This window comes from Coturnix japonica, chromosome 17 (genome assembly GCF_001577835.2).
Source record: "Coturnix japonica isolate 7356 chromosome 17, Coturnix japonica 2.1, whole genome shotgun sequence".
Lineage (NCBI taxonomy): Eukaryota > Metazoa > Chordata > Aves > Galliformes > Phasianidae > Coturnix > Coturnix japonica.
Genome location: NC_029532.1, coordinates 4,364,512 through 4,380,223, shown reverse-complemented (window position 1 = coordinate 4,380,223; position 15,712 = coordinate 4,364,512). Strand labels below are relative to the sequence as shown.

The window sequence follows — 15,712 nt, the reverse complement described above, 5'->3', positions numbered from 1 at the left end:
AGAATGCAGAAATGTAGACCAGAAAGACACGAAGATACAATATGTAAAGGTAGCTTTGTCTTAAACTCACCCTTCAGATCTGATTATCTGTCACTTTCTGGATTTGCCAGGGCACTCTATGGATAAATGTGTATAGGGGACTGTTAGAGATGCAAGGCCACATGCAGGTTTTCCTGAGATCCAGAGAAGGACCATATCTGCTTTATCTGTATAAAGTGATTCTAAAATACATTATTTGACAGATAAAATTAGGTCTGACCCTAGATTTCTTTTCTAAGCTGAGGTCATGTTAAAGGAACACAGAGACATGACTTACACTGTGGGGGCAAGTAGACAGCTGAAACTCCTTAGTTCTGTGTTTATTGAGAGCCTTTTCTCATCAGTGTGAAAGGTAATGCATCTGGTAAATTCTAGGAAGCAATCTTTACCTTGGTGCTCTTTCCCTGTAAAGTGGAGCAGAGAGTCCTCCCTTCTATATTTCTGTTTTTTGGTTGTTTTTATAGTGTGTATTAATTACTTATTGCAAAACGAAGCTCAGCGGCATCTTGAAAGGCAGAAAAGTCCATAGCAGTGATGTGTGTTGGCTGATCTCTGGAGAAGGCATTAGTCGGCTTTCCAGTCAGTCCGTGGAGTAGATGGAGAAGGAAAAGGTTATCAAAACGAGTGGAATGTGCAATAATATTACTGAACAGAGAGAACAGTGTTTTCCAAGTGCATGTGTTAAACTGGGTTCATCCATGCCAGGCTGTGAATAATGCCCTTTCTTTGCTGTGCTCCACCCGCGTGACAGGCTCTGCTTTACGTAAGTCCCCCAGAAAATAAGATCTTGTTCCCCTCGAGCTGCTGCCAGGGCTGCTCGCGTGGACTCGCTCCAGGGAGGAGATGCAGAAACTGCTGGTTTCCAATGAAGCAGTTTGATGACTTTTCCCTCCTTCTATTGCAGCGGTTCTGATTTCTCTTGCCCCTCACAGCTTGGCTGCTGCAGTTGTGCTCCTGAAAATCTGTCTGGCCAGGAAAGCAGACGGGCTGGCTGTGTTCAGAGCCACCACTGCTCACTTTGGCTGACCAAGGTGCTCTTCAGACAGCGGGATAGGTTGTCCTCATTTCTTGGGCTCGAGATGGACACCTTGGCTGCTTTTGCTTCTACCTGCCGATATCAGCAGGTGCCAGAGTTATTTTTTGTATTGTGCATTACTGAGTAATGGAATTAAAATTCTGCAGTGATCACAGTGAGAGATGTGATCAGAAAAATACATTGCTGCAGATCCCTAATGCACTTAGTGCTCAACTGAATGAGGATCTAACCTGCGTGCATCTGTCCATCTTTAAATAGCAATAGCCTTTGACAACCACAGGAAGAAATTCTCTCAGTAGTGCTGCCAGCTTCCAGTATTTAACATGGCCTTGCTGAAGGCATAGTTCTCACTATTACAGTTTATGTATGCAGACTAATGATACAAAAGCAAACGGAGAAGATTTTCCTGCTTATTTCTCCAGAACTGTTCAACAAAACAGCATTTACACCACAGCCCAAACTGCTCCTGGAGAACCAGCTCCAGTCCAACACACTGCACACAGTGCTGTCTGTGCTGCTCTATCTGCTATGGCTGCCTTCATCTCTGCTGCCAGCCAGGCTGCGGTTGATCTAAGGGAGCTGGAGTCCGGCTTTGCTTCCTGACGTTTCCTTTTTTGGTGTTGGTAATGTGGAGCCAAGGGGCTGTGTTCAGGTGTCAGCAACGCTCGCAGGCTTTGTGCAGCAGTGAAATCAGAGGAGGGGGTTATGGCCCTCGAGTTCCCCTTCCTGTGTGTGCATTGTCTCTAAATTGCAAGCAGTCAACGTTCATAGAGAGAATTAAAGAGTGAATGTGCAGTTTGGCTCCAAGGTTTTCTCTGTGTGGTTCAGCAGAGTCAGAGTTGCTGCGTTGCAAACAGCTCCACTGTGAAAATATTGTTATAAACGAAGGAAACAGTGTAACCTGCTGCTGAAAACCCTGGGAAGGTTTGTAGGTGTCACTGTGAGCTGCAGCTCCACTTGGATGGCAGTGGGATGTGTGCTTTTAAAGCAGTTCTCCTGCAAAAAACCACAGTGGAGTTGCTTCAGTTTTTTGACCATTTGGGGAAATGGTCTCTGTCACCAGCGCCGAGTCAGTGTACATATAAGGAAGCGCTCTATTGTTTGTTCCTTCTCTTTAGAGCTGTAATCACTAAAAAGCTGACATCTTTATGGGATAACGTGGTACCCAGCGGGGCCTTTGCAGAGTTCTTGCAATAAAAGAATAGCAATAATAAAGTAACGCTGTTAGTTCTGAAGGTTTGTTTTTCAAAGTAGATTTTTTCAATATCTGTTTTTAGAGAGGAAGTGGTTGGGGCCAACCATACAAAGACTCTTCTGCCTCTTGATTTGCAGAGCAGCTGGGGGGAGGACGGCAGTTTGAGGTTCTTTGTGTCAGGCAGAATCTCTCTTTACTGAACAGTAGCACAGTTTTATATTGGGGTCCAGGTAATGATTCTGCCAGAAAAGAACTTCAGTTGTGCGTAGCAGAAAATGAGATGTGAGTTCGCAGGCTGCTGTCCTAAAGTCAGGGCTGGCAGCTTGATTTAGGTTCTTTGTTCCTGATAAGGTAGGAGGGTTACACTTTAAGTGGTTTCAATATTACCATAAATGTTCTGTGGATCTAGAAGGCAGTGAAAGCCTTAAAAGTGCCAATCTGACCTCAATTCTCAAAAGTCACTGAGGTCCTGGCATTGCAAAATGCTTGAGTGGGAGTTTTATTTTGCTGTGTCTTTGACCAACTCAGAAAGTCTCAAACCTGCAGCCAGAGAGCTTCAGTGATTCTGTTTTCTTTCATACTGAACACAGGCAATTCTAAATGCAATATTGTCTGTGTTGCCCCTCTTAGCCACAGCAGACGTGTCCATTTATGCTGCATTGGAAAGTCATGAGCTGAACCACTGGCAGTGCCTTACGAAACACACATCTAGAAATATTGCTACTTTGAGAGATTCCTGGAATAAACTGATCTTCCTGCCTTTGCAAATGAAGTTCTGCTGTCAAGTGTTAAACTGCTTTTCCAGCAGCCAGGCTGCTGCACTGCAGGACGCAAATCTCCTCATTAAGAATTTACACATCCTTACAATGAAGGATGAACTGAGCTGGGCCCCCAGAGAAATCTCTGATTGTAACACTGATAGCATCAGTGCAAACCTTCATATGCTATTTGCAGCATGCTTAGTCAAAGAGCAAAGCAGGATGAAGCGTGTATCACTGAAGCGCTGCAGACAAACCAAAGCAGGCTTCTCCAGCTCTGTGCTGAATTGTTGCAAAGTTTTACTCAATGAAGACTGTGGGCAGCAGACTTGCAGCACAGCCTGGTGGGTGCCCCCCCTTCTGCAGACCATGGCTGCATATTGAGCCCTATCTTTCAGGACATGCTGTGCCATCTGCCCCATGACAGTGGGGTTTATTGTATTGTTTCCCTCGCTTAACCAGCTCAGGGCATCTATGCTTGGGAAGATGATGTTAGAAGTGTTTCTGTCACTGGTGTGGTGAATAATTCTACTTACTGCAGTAAAGGATTCCAGAGGCTTTGCTTCAATGCTTTGTGTGCTATGAATTCACAGAAGTGCAGCAGCAGTGTCTCAGTGAAACATGTGGGTGCAGTGAGCACAACTTAGTCCTGCCCACAGCTCCAGACGTCCCTCATCTGTGTATTTCATACTGGAAGAGGTGGGTACTGCATAAGACTCGTTCTTAGCACAGTGGTGGGATTTCATTATGCTTGCTAGGCAGCTGCTTTCCATTCTGTCCATTGACAGCACTGACTGAACCCTCCTGTGTCTTTGCTTGTGAAGTGGATCCAAATTCCGAGCAATTCAAGGGCAATCCTTTTTTGGTAGCATGATTTAAAGCCATTAGGTTGACACTAAAATAATCTCCCTGGTTTATGCAGACCCCGATCTCTTTCTGAACTGCATCTTCCTTATCAGCAGTGCAGTGTGAAGGGAGTCCCTAAGCACTGTATTTGCATTTCTGGTAGAGTAAGCCTTGTTTACAACCTGCCATCAGCAGCCCTCTGCGATCATACAGCAGCTGTTTCCCTTTTGGAACCGTGGCTCATTTATGAGCTTTGATTTCTGGTGTAAAGAGTTGATGACTGCAGCATTATTAGCTGCAAGACATGCTAAATATCCTTTTGAATCCCATTCAGACACTGTATGCGGTGTTAGGAGATCAAGGAACAGAAGCACCAGTCAGTTTTAGCATAGGATAAGGAAATCCATCTGAATTTGTTTCTTCTTTGAGTTGCTCCTCTGCTTTAATGCCTTATGTGGTTCATAACAGTGCAGCTCTACTGGGAGTTGAATCACTAAATGGAGCAAGCAAGGCAGGATTGTGAAGAGGAGAGCTAAGAACAGCTTTGAATTAATGATCGACTGCAGTTAGAATTGAAGGTGTCGTATATGTGGCATTCTTAGCTAACGCAAAGCAATTAGTTCAAGCTGTGTGGCTGGAAGGCTCTGCAGTCATTCCTTATTCTATCAAAAAATATTTTGACAGATTTCTTTGTAGAAGAACTGGGGGGGCGGGGGGGAAGAAGCACGCCTTAGAATGTAGCTAATTGTCTGTAAGCTGTTCAGTTTAAGTGCATGTGTTGTACCCATAAGGCTGGGTGCTAAGGCTACTGAATTCATCTGGTAGCTTTTTTCAGCCCTAACTATTCCTTCTGCATTGGCAGCGTTTGTAAAATCATTGTTGGAGAGAGATGGCTTGAGCCATGCCCAGTATGCAAAGTATGATCTAACAGATGTATTATGCAGTCCTGAAATAATTTTGCTTATTTATATTCCATACTCACATTTATATACTGCAGAATATAATTGTTACTAGAACTAAACAGATCTCCAGGAATCATTCAAACAGTCAGCCAGCACTCCAGATGCTTCTCTAGCATTCTTCTCGCTCAGTTCCAAGTATCCTTTCACCCGCTGTGCAAACACTTAATTCCTTTGTAACAAATTAGGTTGATTTATTTGCTTAAATATATTGTCACAGGGCTGCTCTGGGCCTGCAGAGATTTGCCCATCTGACCACATTCCACCATTGGGTCACCCTGGCAGTTTGCACTTTTAGTATTTGTGGCATGAGAACGACTGTGGAAGGAGACCAAATTCTGGGTTCAGGGCACAGTAGTTTCTGTAGAGCCTTGGAGCTGTGTCCTGATGTTCCTCTGGTGCATAGCACAGCTGTGCTTGCTGCTGTTCTCTGTTCTTACATAACGGTGCTCCCTTAGATGGTTCTGAACACTTGTCGCACTAAATTGACAGGATCAATTGGATGGGACAGAAAAGAAATAGCAGTACCTTTGTTTTACGTGCGGGAAATGCAGCACTCAGATTTGTGCAGGGGAGTCTGCCACAGAACTGAGGTCTGAAGCCAGGCCAGCGAATGCTTGGGCTTGTCCCCTTACATGAGATTCCTGGTAGCCTCAAGCCGTTGGGCTCTGTTAACCAGCTGAGGCTGTCTCTGGTCATGTTGTAGAACTGGCCCAATGACCAGAGGGCTGGCACGGCTGGGTGAGCCCTAAAAGGGAGCATATAAACAGGAAGGTGAATGGGTGTTTCCAAGGGTGGATAGTGATAGGACAAGGGGGAATGGTTTTAAACTGAGATAGGGGAGATTTAGGTTGGATCTTTTTTCACCCAGAGTGTGGTGACGCACTGGAACAGGTTGCCCAAGGAGGCTGTGGATGCCCCATCCCTGCAGGCATTCAAGGCCAGGCTGGATGTGGCTCTGGGCAGCCTGGGCTGCTGGTTAGTGACCCTGCAGGGGGTTGGAACTGGATGAGCACTGTGGGCCTTTGCAACCCAGGCCATTCTGTGATTATCAGCATACACTGCTGTCATCTAGCAGAGTTAAGTGGACTGCAGACTCACAAGATAACAGTTCTGAGAGCTGATCGTGAAAGTTGTTCATCATCAGCTCTTTGCTCATTTGTATAATTTGTTCAGCCAAAGGTTTTCAAGGATCAGGTTGTCAGATTTTCTTCTATTCCTTTTAGAATTGAAAGCAGGGACTTGTCTTTGTCCGATCTGTTATTTTCAATGTCCCGTTCTCCCTTCTTGCTTGCAGGAAAGCAATTTTTTTTTTTCCTTTGCTTGTCAATTCAGTGAGACCAAACTGGTTATTGTAAAATAGTAAACAAAGGAGCTTGACTTGGAGGCTATGTAAATCAAAGCCTGCAGTCCTGGCCCTGCATCTGAGCCTATGGCAGCATTCCCACTGTTATTAATGCTTCTATGAATGCTGCCAGCATTACCAATGGTGGTGCTGGTGCCTGCTCACAGCAGAGCAGCAGCGTGAGCTGGGCAGGGATAACCAGAGCCTGCAGCTGAGAAATATGAGCTATTGAGAGCATTCCTGAAAGTGGTCAAGTGTTCAAGTCTGCCTTTATCATTAACTTATAGTTGAAGGGATTGGGCAGTCGAAGAGGGGTGGATTTTTGTGTTAGTGTTGTAGTCTGCTCTTGGATTTCCCAAAGACCGATCTCTTTTGGCAGACGGTGGCTTGGCGGTGATGCATCTCACATGCTGTCTGGGTTTGTTGGTGTTTGAAAAAGAGGGGGCAGAAGAAATCAAGCTGTCCCAGCGTCATGACTGGAAACTGCCACCCTGGAGAGAGCAGCAGCTGAGAAGCTGAACTGTGCCACTCAGTGCGGATCAGTTTAATAGCAGCCAAAGCTTTATGCTGCCCTTTTCAGTTATTCATATCACTCCCACCATCACAGCCTTGAGGAGCTGCATTTTTTTTTGTCTGTGTAAACCCAGAAGACAGTGTGTCTATTGACTCTCTTGCTGTTTCTGGAATGCGTCTTACAAAGTTGTTATCAGCAAAATATGCTTCATTCTTTTCTGTTTTGGAGACAGGAATGGCAGAAAATATGTGCGTGTGTGTATTTATATGCATATATTTAAAAATTTCTCCTATGTTTACTTTACATATTAGTTTTTTCTGAGTTAACTATAGAAAATACTGCTTTGGTAAGATTGTGTTTAAATCTGGATTGCCATGACAGTGGAAACCTGAAGCTTACCAGCACACTTGCTGCAGGGTTAATGGTGCTGCAGATGCTGGGCTGTCCTTCATCCCTCGGAGTGCTCCTCCTCATGAGAAGTGTGTTAACGTATCTGACCTCTGGGTTTCTCTGCTGCAATGTGAGTTCAGAGAAGAATTACCTTAAGAAAAAATAGACCTTGGTTGTGGTTATGCTCATATCCACTGCATGTGTTTATTTGGGGCCTAAAAGGTGGTACAGAGGTTCACTTGGAATGGAAGGGGGTGTGAATTCCTTTGACAGACGTGCACAGAATCTGAGCACCTTTCACAAAGCAAAGTGAGCTGCTTTTCTTCTCTCCCCAAACCCTTTTAATGGATATACTTTTTTTTCCCTACTTTTTCATGCTGCTGCAAGCGACCTCATTTATTTCTTTATTTATGTGACCTCATTTATTCTTCCTCTCAAGAGGAGGGGCCTTTTTTTTCCCCTAGTGTTATGAGTGCCCAGCCTTCACTTCTGCTTTAACTGGGAGTGATCTGACAGTTGTTGGTTCACATGTGGTGCTGGAAAGCTGAGCTCATGCTCCACCATCCCAGCCCCAATTAGAGGAGAAGTGAACCAACTGAAAGCTGCCTCACAGTGTCATCCTCCTACCTGAAAGCAAGGCCTGGTATTCCAAAGCCTTTCCTCCTGAGAATGCTGCTTCAAGTAGATATTTTAACATTAATTCTAATGTCTGAGAATAGCGTCTTTGAATGTAAAAACAAGCAGTGAAAAAAGCAGAAATATGCTTTTCTGTGAAGCTCAACTGTAAATTACTCCTGAAATAGCTCCTGTGACTCGGCAGATCCAGGCTGCTGTATCTGTTACACTGGATATGAAAGCTAAGGTCATCAGCTCATTTTTATCATTGTGCTTCAGCAGCAAACAGAAATCTAGGACTAACTGAGTTGTATTTTAGGACTAGAAGTGATGATGTTAGAGAAGTGACATATTCAAATAGAGTAATAAAAAAAAAAATCTAGACTTTTAAAAAATATTTTTATTTTAAGGACCAAAATACCTCACTGGAAAAATATTTAAGCTGTTTGAAGCTTGCCAAATGCATTAAATGGCCAGCAGAAACTAAACGTCACTGGGGCTCTGATACAAGAATCTGTGGTTTTTGGAATGTACCCAATTTTTCTTATTCATCTCCTGCCTTCTCTTATTTGGGGCCAGTTAAGATAGTTTTGGAAACAGAGCATCTCCTCCTGCATGCATTTAGCTCGGAGTGAGTGCTCATACCCAACCAATGGGGTTGCTGATGAGGAAGAACACTGTCTATTTGCTGGGGCTGCCTGGAAATATGTAATAGCAAAGTCCTTGCTTTTTGGTTTCAATAGTAGAGTCAAGGGACAAATTCTTGAGCTATGCTACTTAGATAAAGAGAGCTGTGTAAGTGGGACTGGGCCTTCTGTAGAAGTCAGCTCAAACAATGGGTTGCTCTTAGGTAGATGAAGATACTGGTGCTCACAAATGAATATTGATCTCCAGCAGATGGGATGTGAGGAAGAGGCTGGGAGGTTCTTCTTACAGCTGTCATCCTTTCCATGCCTGACTTTGTTTTCCTGGTTTATTTTTGTTTGTAGTACAAGGCTACATTGTTTTCCATTGTGTTTAATGTAGCTTTACGTGATGATAAAGTTTAATAAATTATACAGAGCACTAGGGCAGAGCAGGGATGGCTGTGGTTCCTTGGGATTTCATTGCAGCAGGTCAATGTTACACATACTTGTGCTGCAGGAGCTGGTGGGCAATTAAGCTCCTTGAGAACAAGCAAAGTCGAAAGCTTTCCTTATCAGAGGTTTTTATTTAGCTATAGGTAGTCTTTCCCATTTGATGCTGCCGTTTCATCTGCTGCGCTGCATTCAGTGCTCAGCATTTTGTTGCTGTGCTCAAATTATTACTTTTGTTGAAAGAACGTGAAAGGTGATCTAGGAAACTACTTCAGCTGACTGCACTCACGAGAAAAATAACTGAATCAAGTCAAAGTAAGTTATTAGGTGAGATCTGTGAGCTGGACAGATGGAAGGGAGGCCTATTTGCACATTGAGATTTGAAACCTTCTGGCAGAATCTGTTTGCTTCCAGTTAGGATTACTAAAATGTTCCATGATTTGGTATTTCATGGATTTATTGTCAGGAAACTATTATTGTCTGCCTGGAATAGTTCAAAGAATAACCCCACTCTGAATTGTATTCAATGGGAGCCCACTTCTCTGAATATATTTAAACTATTTGCTGCATTGTTTTCCCTTAAATAGCGGAAAATGTTTTAAAGCTTGTTTTTAAAGCAGTCTTTCTTCTTTCTTAAAGAGGTTTTTCAGAAACTTGAGGGAGTGATGGAAACCTAATGCTGAGTACCTGTAGCTGTGTTCTGCAGCAAGGTAGAAAGCACAGGGTGAGGAAACCATAAATGCCTGTAAAAGGAGTGTGAGCAGGGTGGGTTAGGTATCCAAAGCCTAATGGCCGGCTGTCTCTGGCCTCTGCAGCAAGGATTTTGAGATGGAGGGGGTACATGGGAGCCCAGGATGGATAAATGGATGGATGCCAGTTGTGAATGAGCACGAGATGGACCTCGAGGCTCAAGTGACCGTGGGGTAGGGAGTGATGGCAGGAGCTATACTGTATATATTATATATAGGGAGAGAGAGGGAAGAGCTTCTGTATGAAGGCCAACCACAGAAAAGAAAAGGAAGCTAAAATAAAACAGATGGGATAGTCAGCTAGGGAATAATGGGCAGTGAAACAGATAACAGAAGGCCTTAGGAAGCAGAATTGTACGGAGAAAAATCTGAAAATACAAGAGGGTCACTCAGGGACAGATTGTTCTAGGCAAAGAAGGGAGGGTAGTTGCCCAGCGCTCTGCTATGCTGGGTAGCAAAGCAAATCTGCATGGGTAAAAATAGGAAGGAGCTGTGTCTCAGCTGCTCCTCGGGCTCCTGTTTCTTTGCATAATTTGTGCCAGCTCTGTTCAAGGAAGTGGAGATAAGACTTTGCAGAGAGCGCAGTGGGAGCGTGAATTAAGAAGTTTTGTTGTATGTTGGCTGAGGCATGTGAAATGAGACAGATATTTGTTTTGCCCCTCCACTATCTCCAAAACATACTGTGAGCCAACAGGTAAGTGGTGTGTTAAAGAGGTGACATCCAACAGCTTTCAGTAGAGGAAGAAGTGCCTGTAAGTGTCCTGAAAAAGCCCCTGCCTTGAAGGAGGATCCTGGAGGGTCAAATTTGGTACAGTGTTTGACATGTAGTATGAAGAGAGGCTGTTTCTGAGTGCACAGTGATTCATAGAAGGAGCATATTGCAACAGAAGAAAAGGATAGCAGCTGCAAGCATCAAGGGCCATGTGCTAGCCAGAGGAAGCTGGCATTGCCTTCTGCTTGATCGGTGGCAGAAGGTTTATTCTATGAAGATAGGAAAAAGTCTAGAGATGTTCATTCTGATGATGCATCTGAGCTCTGAGAGCTATTCCTTCTTAGGCGAAGTAGGAAAGCAATTCTTTAGTGAGCCAGATATTGACCAATTTAAGTTAAATCTGGAATTTTAAAGGCTCGTAGGAATAGGCAGGAATATGTTACAGTTTGACAGAGAGGCAAGGCCCTGCCATGTTTAATAGAAGAAAGAGAATTGAATTCCAGCAGGCTCATGCTGGTTCACAGTGGTTCCCAAATGTTTATGGGTAAGAGCGAGTCAAAATTGGAAGCATTCAGAGGCCCATATGCTAATGTTTCTGTGCTGCCTACTTGTGAGGATGGTAATAGAAGTAACGCAATGTCATTTAGTTCCAAATGGCATAGATTAAAAATTTCTTCTTTTTTAGGCAAGACAGCAAGCCCAGCTGAGACATCAAATGGCAGAAGACAGCAAGGCAGAATATTCTTCCACTCTACAGAAGTTCAACAGTGAGCAGCACGATCATTACTACACACACATACCAAATATCTTCCAGGTAAAGCTCATTGATGCTGTTCTGGAGAAGTTCAGAATCTCACAATAAAAGCCAAGGGATGTGTTGCTTGTTGGATCAGTTCTTGGATCTTGCCTTTTACTTGGTAACGTTTGTCCTCACTAGCAATTATTGCATGTAGTCTGCCAACACGAGAGGGGGAGAGCTTGGTATGAAAAATTCTGCCCTTCTCTTCTGCAGCAGGAAACAATGAATTGTCATGACAGATTATGATAGTCTTTGGATTTGTTCACACTCTTGCTGTATGAAGCTCTTGTGTTTGTGCAGCTGGGGAATGAGAGCATTATTTGCATTGTTAGAGCAGGAGGCAGCTGGGGTGTCCTTACATCTGCAAAGCTTCGTGGTCCTTTATAACCTGTTTTAAAATCAGACTTCACAGATATTAAATTTAAACCCCAATAATTCTGATATTGAATGTCAAAGAATTTAAGGAAGCTTGCTGACTGTCTTATGATGCTTAAAGAAAGACTGATAGAGAATAAAAAAGCTGTCAGTGTGCTTGGCTGAACAAAGAGAGATTAATGCTGTAGAACAGAAGTTCTAAATGACTGTTCTATTGTAATGGGTCATAAGAGTCAAGAAGTGGAACATGCACCCTCTTTAAGGAGAGGAAATGTCACATGCTTATCATCTGATAAGAAATAACTAGTACTTGCGTAGCAAATAGGCATTTTCTTATTCATAACCAGAGCGTCTTTGCTAAATGGACACCTCTTTTGCTCATGGAACTTCAAGCCAGTATCTTCAGATCAGTTATCTCTGGCATTATATTTAAAGTCTGACAGTATACTTATATTTAACACTAAATGCAGTGAAAGTTCTCATTTGTAGACAAGTTGTGCACACATCCTTTTAACTACTAACAAATAATCTCTATTGCTTTCTATTAGCTGCTGAAATAACAGGTATATTGTAAAGGATTTATTTCCTTTAACTATTGAATTGTTGTTGCTTGTATATTAGGGAAGGCAATGAGGATTTTTAGGCTGTGTTCCATAAGATTCTTGCACTCTTACATGAAACAGGCAGTTCTTGTTCAAGCCCTTCTGTATCCTGTTGTTATAATCTGTCTTAATAGTGTTATGCCACATCCACTTACCCTCTGCTCTAAATCAGAGGTCCATGCAATAGATGCTGGAGATTGTGACACTGAATCCACTGAGGAGCAGGGAGCGTATGTTGAGAAGCACATGTGTAAGCAACATGGTGTGTAGGGCTGAAAATCATCTGCTGGAGCAAAGGGGAAATAAAAAATCCAAGGGAATACGAATCTTCAGTGGAATGAAAATAAGATCTTTCACAGCGTGCTGCAGAGAATGAAAGAGAATTTATTGTTCCAGAAATTATGTTAACAGCTTTAAGAACCACTCCTAACAAATGTCTAAAGCTGGGATTTTGACAAATCAGCATTTCTTAGCGTACAAAACTAATTGATGAATGCTCTGTAACAGTAACACAGATTGCTCCTAGAATGGTATTTAGATGTTGAAAGGAGCTGCACCAACTAACTGCCTTGTTAGAACAGCTGTCCTAATTTGTCCTCTAAAATAGTCATATATTTAAAGCAGCCAGAGTAGGGTAGGGAGGAGAATTGTGATGTGACTGTTGATCTGTGATCTGACTGAAGTCTCTTGTTTTAGAAAATACAAGAAATGGAGGAAAGAAGAATTGTGAGGATAGGTGAATCCATGAAAACGTTTGCAGAGGTTGACCGCCAAGTGATCCCAATCATTGGGAAGTGTCTGGATGAAATAACAAAGGCTGCAGAATCAGTTGATCACAAGAGCGTAAGTGTTACTTTACTTGTATTGCTGACTGCCATCTTTAGAACCGATCGCTTTGTGCACAGAGGTTTAAATGCTGGATCCAAGCTGCAGCGTGTGGGCTTTATAGTCATAGAACTAAAACAAATAATGGGCTCTTGTCCCAAACTACTTTGTCTGAGGCAGATTATTTCCTAAATCTACTTAACGTCAGGAAATGCCACGCTTTCTTTTCTTTTAGGAATATTCTCTCCTTTTGATAGGATAATGACTTCTTGAAATAACTGTTATTGAAGATCAGAATTCTGCTCAGAATAAGGAGAATGATGGGCATTATTCCAGATATCCAATCACCACCAATTCTTATTCAGATGGGTTCTGTACTCTTCTAATAATGGAAGTAATTAAAACGTTGGCTTCATTAATTATTGCAGCAGTTCTGGCAGAGTTTCTACTTGGTTTTAAATTCTTCATTTGCAGAGCTGAGACTTGCTAAGCAATCTGGACATGAGTTCTCGTAAACCTTAATTTTGAACATCATTGTCAGAACAAAAATAATCCTCCCTGATGAAGGCTGATAAGGAGTTCAGTTGTGCTTCCTGACATACGGTTAGCACAAGGGCAAATGTGTTTTTTATTTTGTTTTCAGAATGATCTACTCCCTTTGTAAATGAAGCCTGTGCCTGCTCTTTCTGCCCTTCTCACGGATCACATTAGCGCTTCAAATACAAACAGCGTGTGTCTCGCTGCCTATTTGCAATTCCCATACATCTTTTTCACTGGAATCTTTTCTGAGCTATTCAGTGCCCTGAGCCCGGAGACTGCAGTTAATTGGCAGCACAAGCCTGAGGCTGAGGTTTTGAAATGAATCCCCTGCTTTTGCACGGCGGTTGCTCTCCCAGAGAGCAGCATGGGAAACCAAGGAATCTGAAAGTTACTGTTTCCTTTTTGGGGTAGGAGAAGGAGCACAAATTCCCATGTTTGAACAATGTACCCTTTTTTGGGGTGCTACTTGGTTCTGTATGATGAAAATCACTGGGGAGAGATTCATAACCAGGCCTACACTGTGCTCAAATCCTCAAGCACAGTCTAAGAGAAACACACAAACCACTTATGCTGAGGATTTGAGCCAGAATGAATCTTGCTCTCAACTTTGGTCTCTTGCACTCAAATGTGTTGGACTGATGGCTCATGTGCACAAGTGGAACATTAGAAGAAGGTGCTGTGAGCACTGATAGCTCAGGGATCTTCTGTAAGTACTAAAAGAACTGCATTAGTTACAGTTGAACAATTATGAAGGATTTGGCTTGTTCTGTCTGGGAAACTGATGTGCATAAAGGATTCCTCTTGTCTTAAAATATCATTGTGGGCTTTATGCCTCTGGAACAGTGATTTCTCACCTTGACTCTAATAAGAGTGGTACACTTGTTCTTATATGCTCTAGGGTGTGTGTCCTACCACTTTATAAGCAGCCATAGCTGCAGACAGTGGCAGTTTAACATCTTGTTCTCCTTGAGCCAGTCATGCAAACTGCTCCAGCAGACCTTTCATATCTCTACATTAAACTTTTAGGGAGGCAGTTCTGGCTCTTAGACTGCTATCAGAAGAGTTTCTTTTCTTTGAAAGTTTTAAATTGAAGTTTATCTCCTTTGCTCATCTCTTTCAAGCCTGAAATTTTTTGGATGGAAAAGTCAGCTAGATCTGAGCTGTAGTCGGCTTTGAAATTGAGGTCAAGCGATTCCAAGCGAGTTGAATGCAAGGACAGCTGGTGATAACATAACCAGTACAATGGGGAGCCAATACTGAGAGCCTGCTGAGCAGGAAGAGCTTTATGTGAAACTCTGGGCTCACACAGACACGTGTTTCCCAGCTGGGAGGAGATCTCAGGGATCTGGTAATTGTAAACAGAAGTACACAGCATCACCTAGAGATGTAGGAGCTCTGACACCAAGGAAATGCAGTGATGTATCTGGGGTTCTTACACAGCTCCTGGCTGGCAGTCTTTGGTTGGATTGTCCCTTGTTTTACCCAGCTATCGTGTACAGAGTTGCTGAAGAAAGGAGGATGGTAAATGAAAGCTGTGCTGTTGATGTGGGTAGCTTCAGTTTGGACACCAGGCCTTTAAATTTAAACAGCCACAGCAAGTTCAGAGGATGTATTTGTCAGAAAGAAAATAATGACAGAAAGAGCAGCAGTTCTGGTGCTTTACCTTGTGTACCAAACTGAGTCAGCCCTGGCTGAGAGGATGTAAGAACCTGCAAGTTCTGCAGCTTTTTTTATGCTGCCAGTGAAACATTCCCAGCTGATATCAGTATGTTAAAGAGGAAGAACAAAATGGAAGCACAGCTTTGCAGTGCACGCGAGTACCTACCTGAGCTTCAGGTTAAATACTGACACTGACCAATGAAGGGGTTTCCATTTATGAACTGCTATGATTGCGTATCAGACCTGTGCAGCACAGCAGTGGGTCAAGCTGTCATTCTGTAGTTAGGTTGAAACTGTGGAAGCATAGATTGCTAACAGCAGGCTTCCTCTCCACAGCCATCTCTGCCTGCCCTGCCATCCATAACTACCAGCAGGATCCTCAAAGACCACTTTATTTTCAAGGCCACTACTTCATTAGATGATGTTGAGAACCAGAACAATATCTGGAAAATAATTATTCTCTTAAAAACAACAAAGTTCTACCTTGTGCACACAAGCAAAATGGGTAAATATTCAGGCTTAGCTAGGAAATTTGCAGCTGTGCAAGCAGAATTGCTTTATGCCCTCATAGAAGTCCTTACAGCTCCCACTAAGCAATGGAAGCTCTCTGGAATTAGCTGGTAGCACTGGTTAGCCCTGTGCTCCTATTACAGCTATAGATGCACTTCTGTTCGGTGT

At 43.0% G+C, this 15,712-nt stretch overlaps 1 protein-coding gene across 29 annotated transcripts in view; it reads left to right on the top strand.

The window, feature by feature from the left end:
• The window catches only part of FNBP1 (formin binding protein 1), an 82,154-nt gene that overhangs the window by 41,022 nt on the left and 25,420 nt on the right, over positions 1 to 15,712 (top strand). For all 29 annotated transcript variants that reach the window (XM_032448179.1, XM_032448177.1, XM_032448178.1 and 26 more), the window contains 2 exons: positions 10,920 to 11,048; positions 12,707 to 12,853. In XM_032448179.1, the coding sequence (XP_032304070.1) occupies positions 10,920 to 11,048; positions 12,707 to 12,853 (276 nt within the window). The remainder of the gene's footprint in view (positions 1 to 10,919; positions 11,049 to 12,706; positions 12,854 to 15,712) is intronic.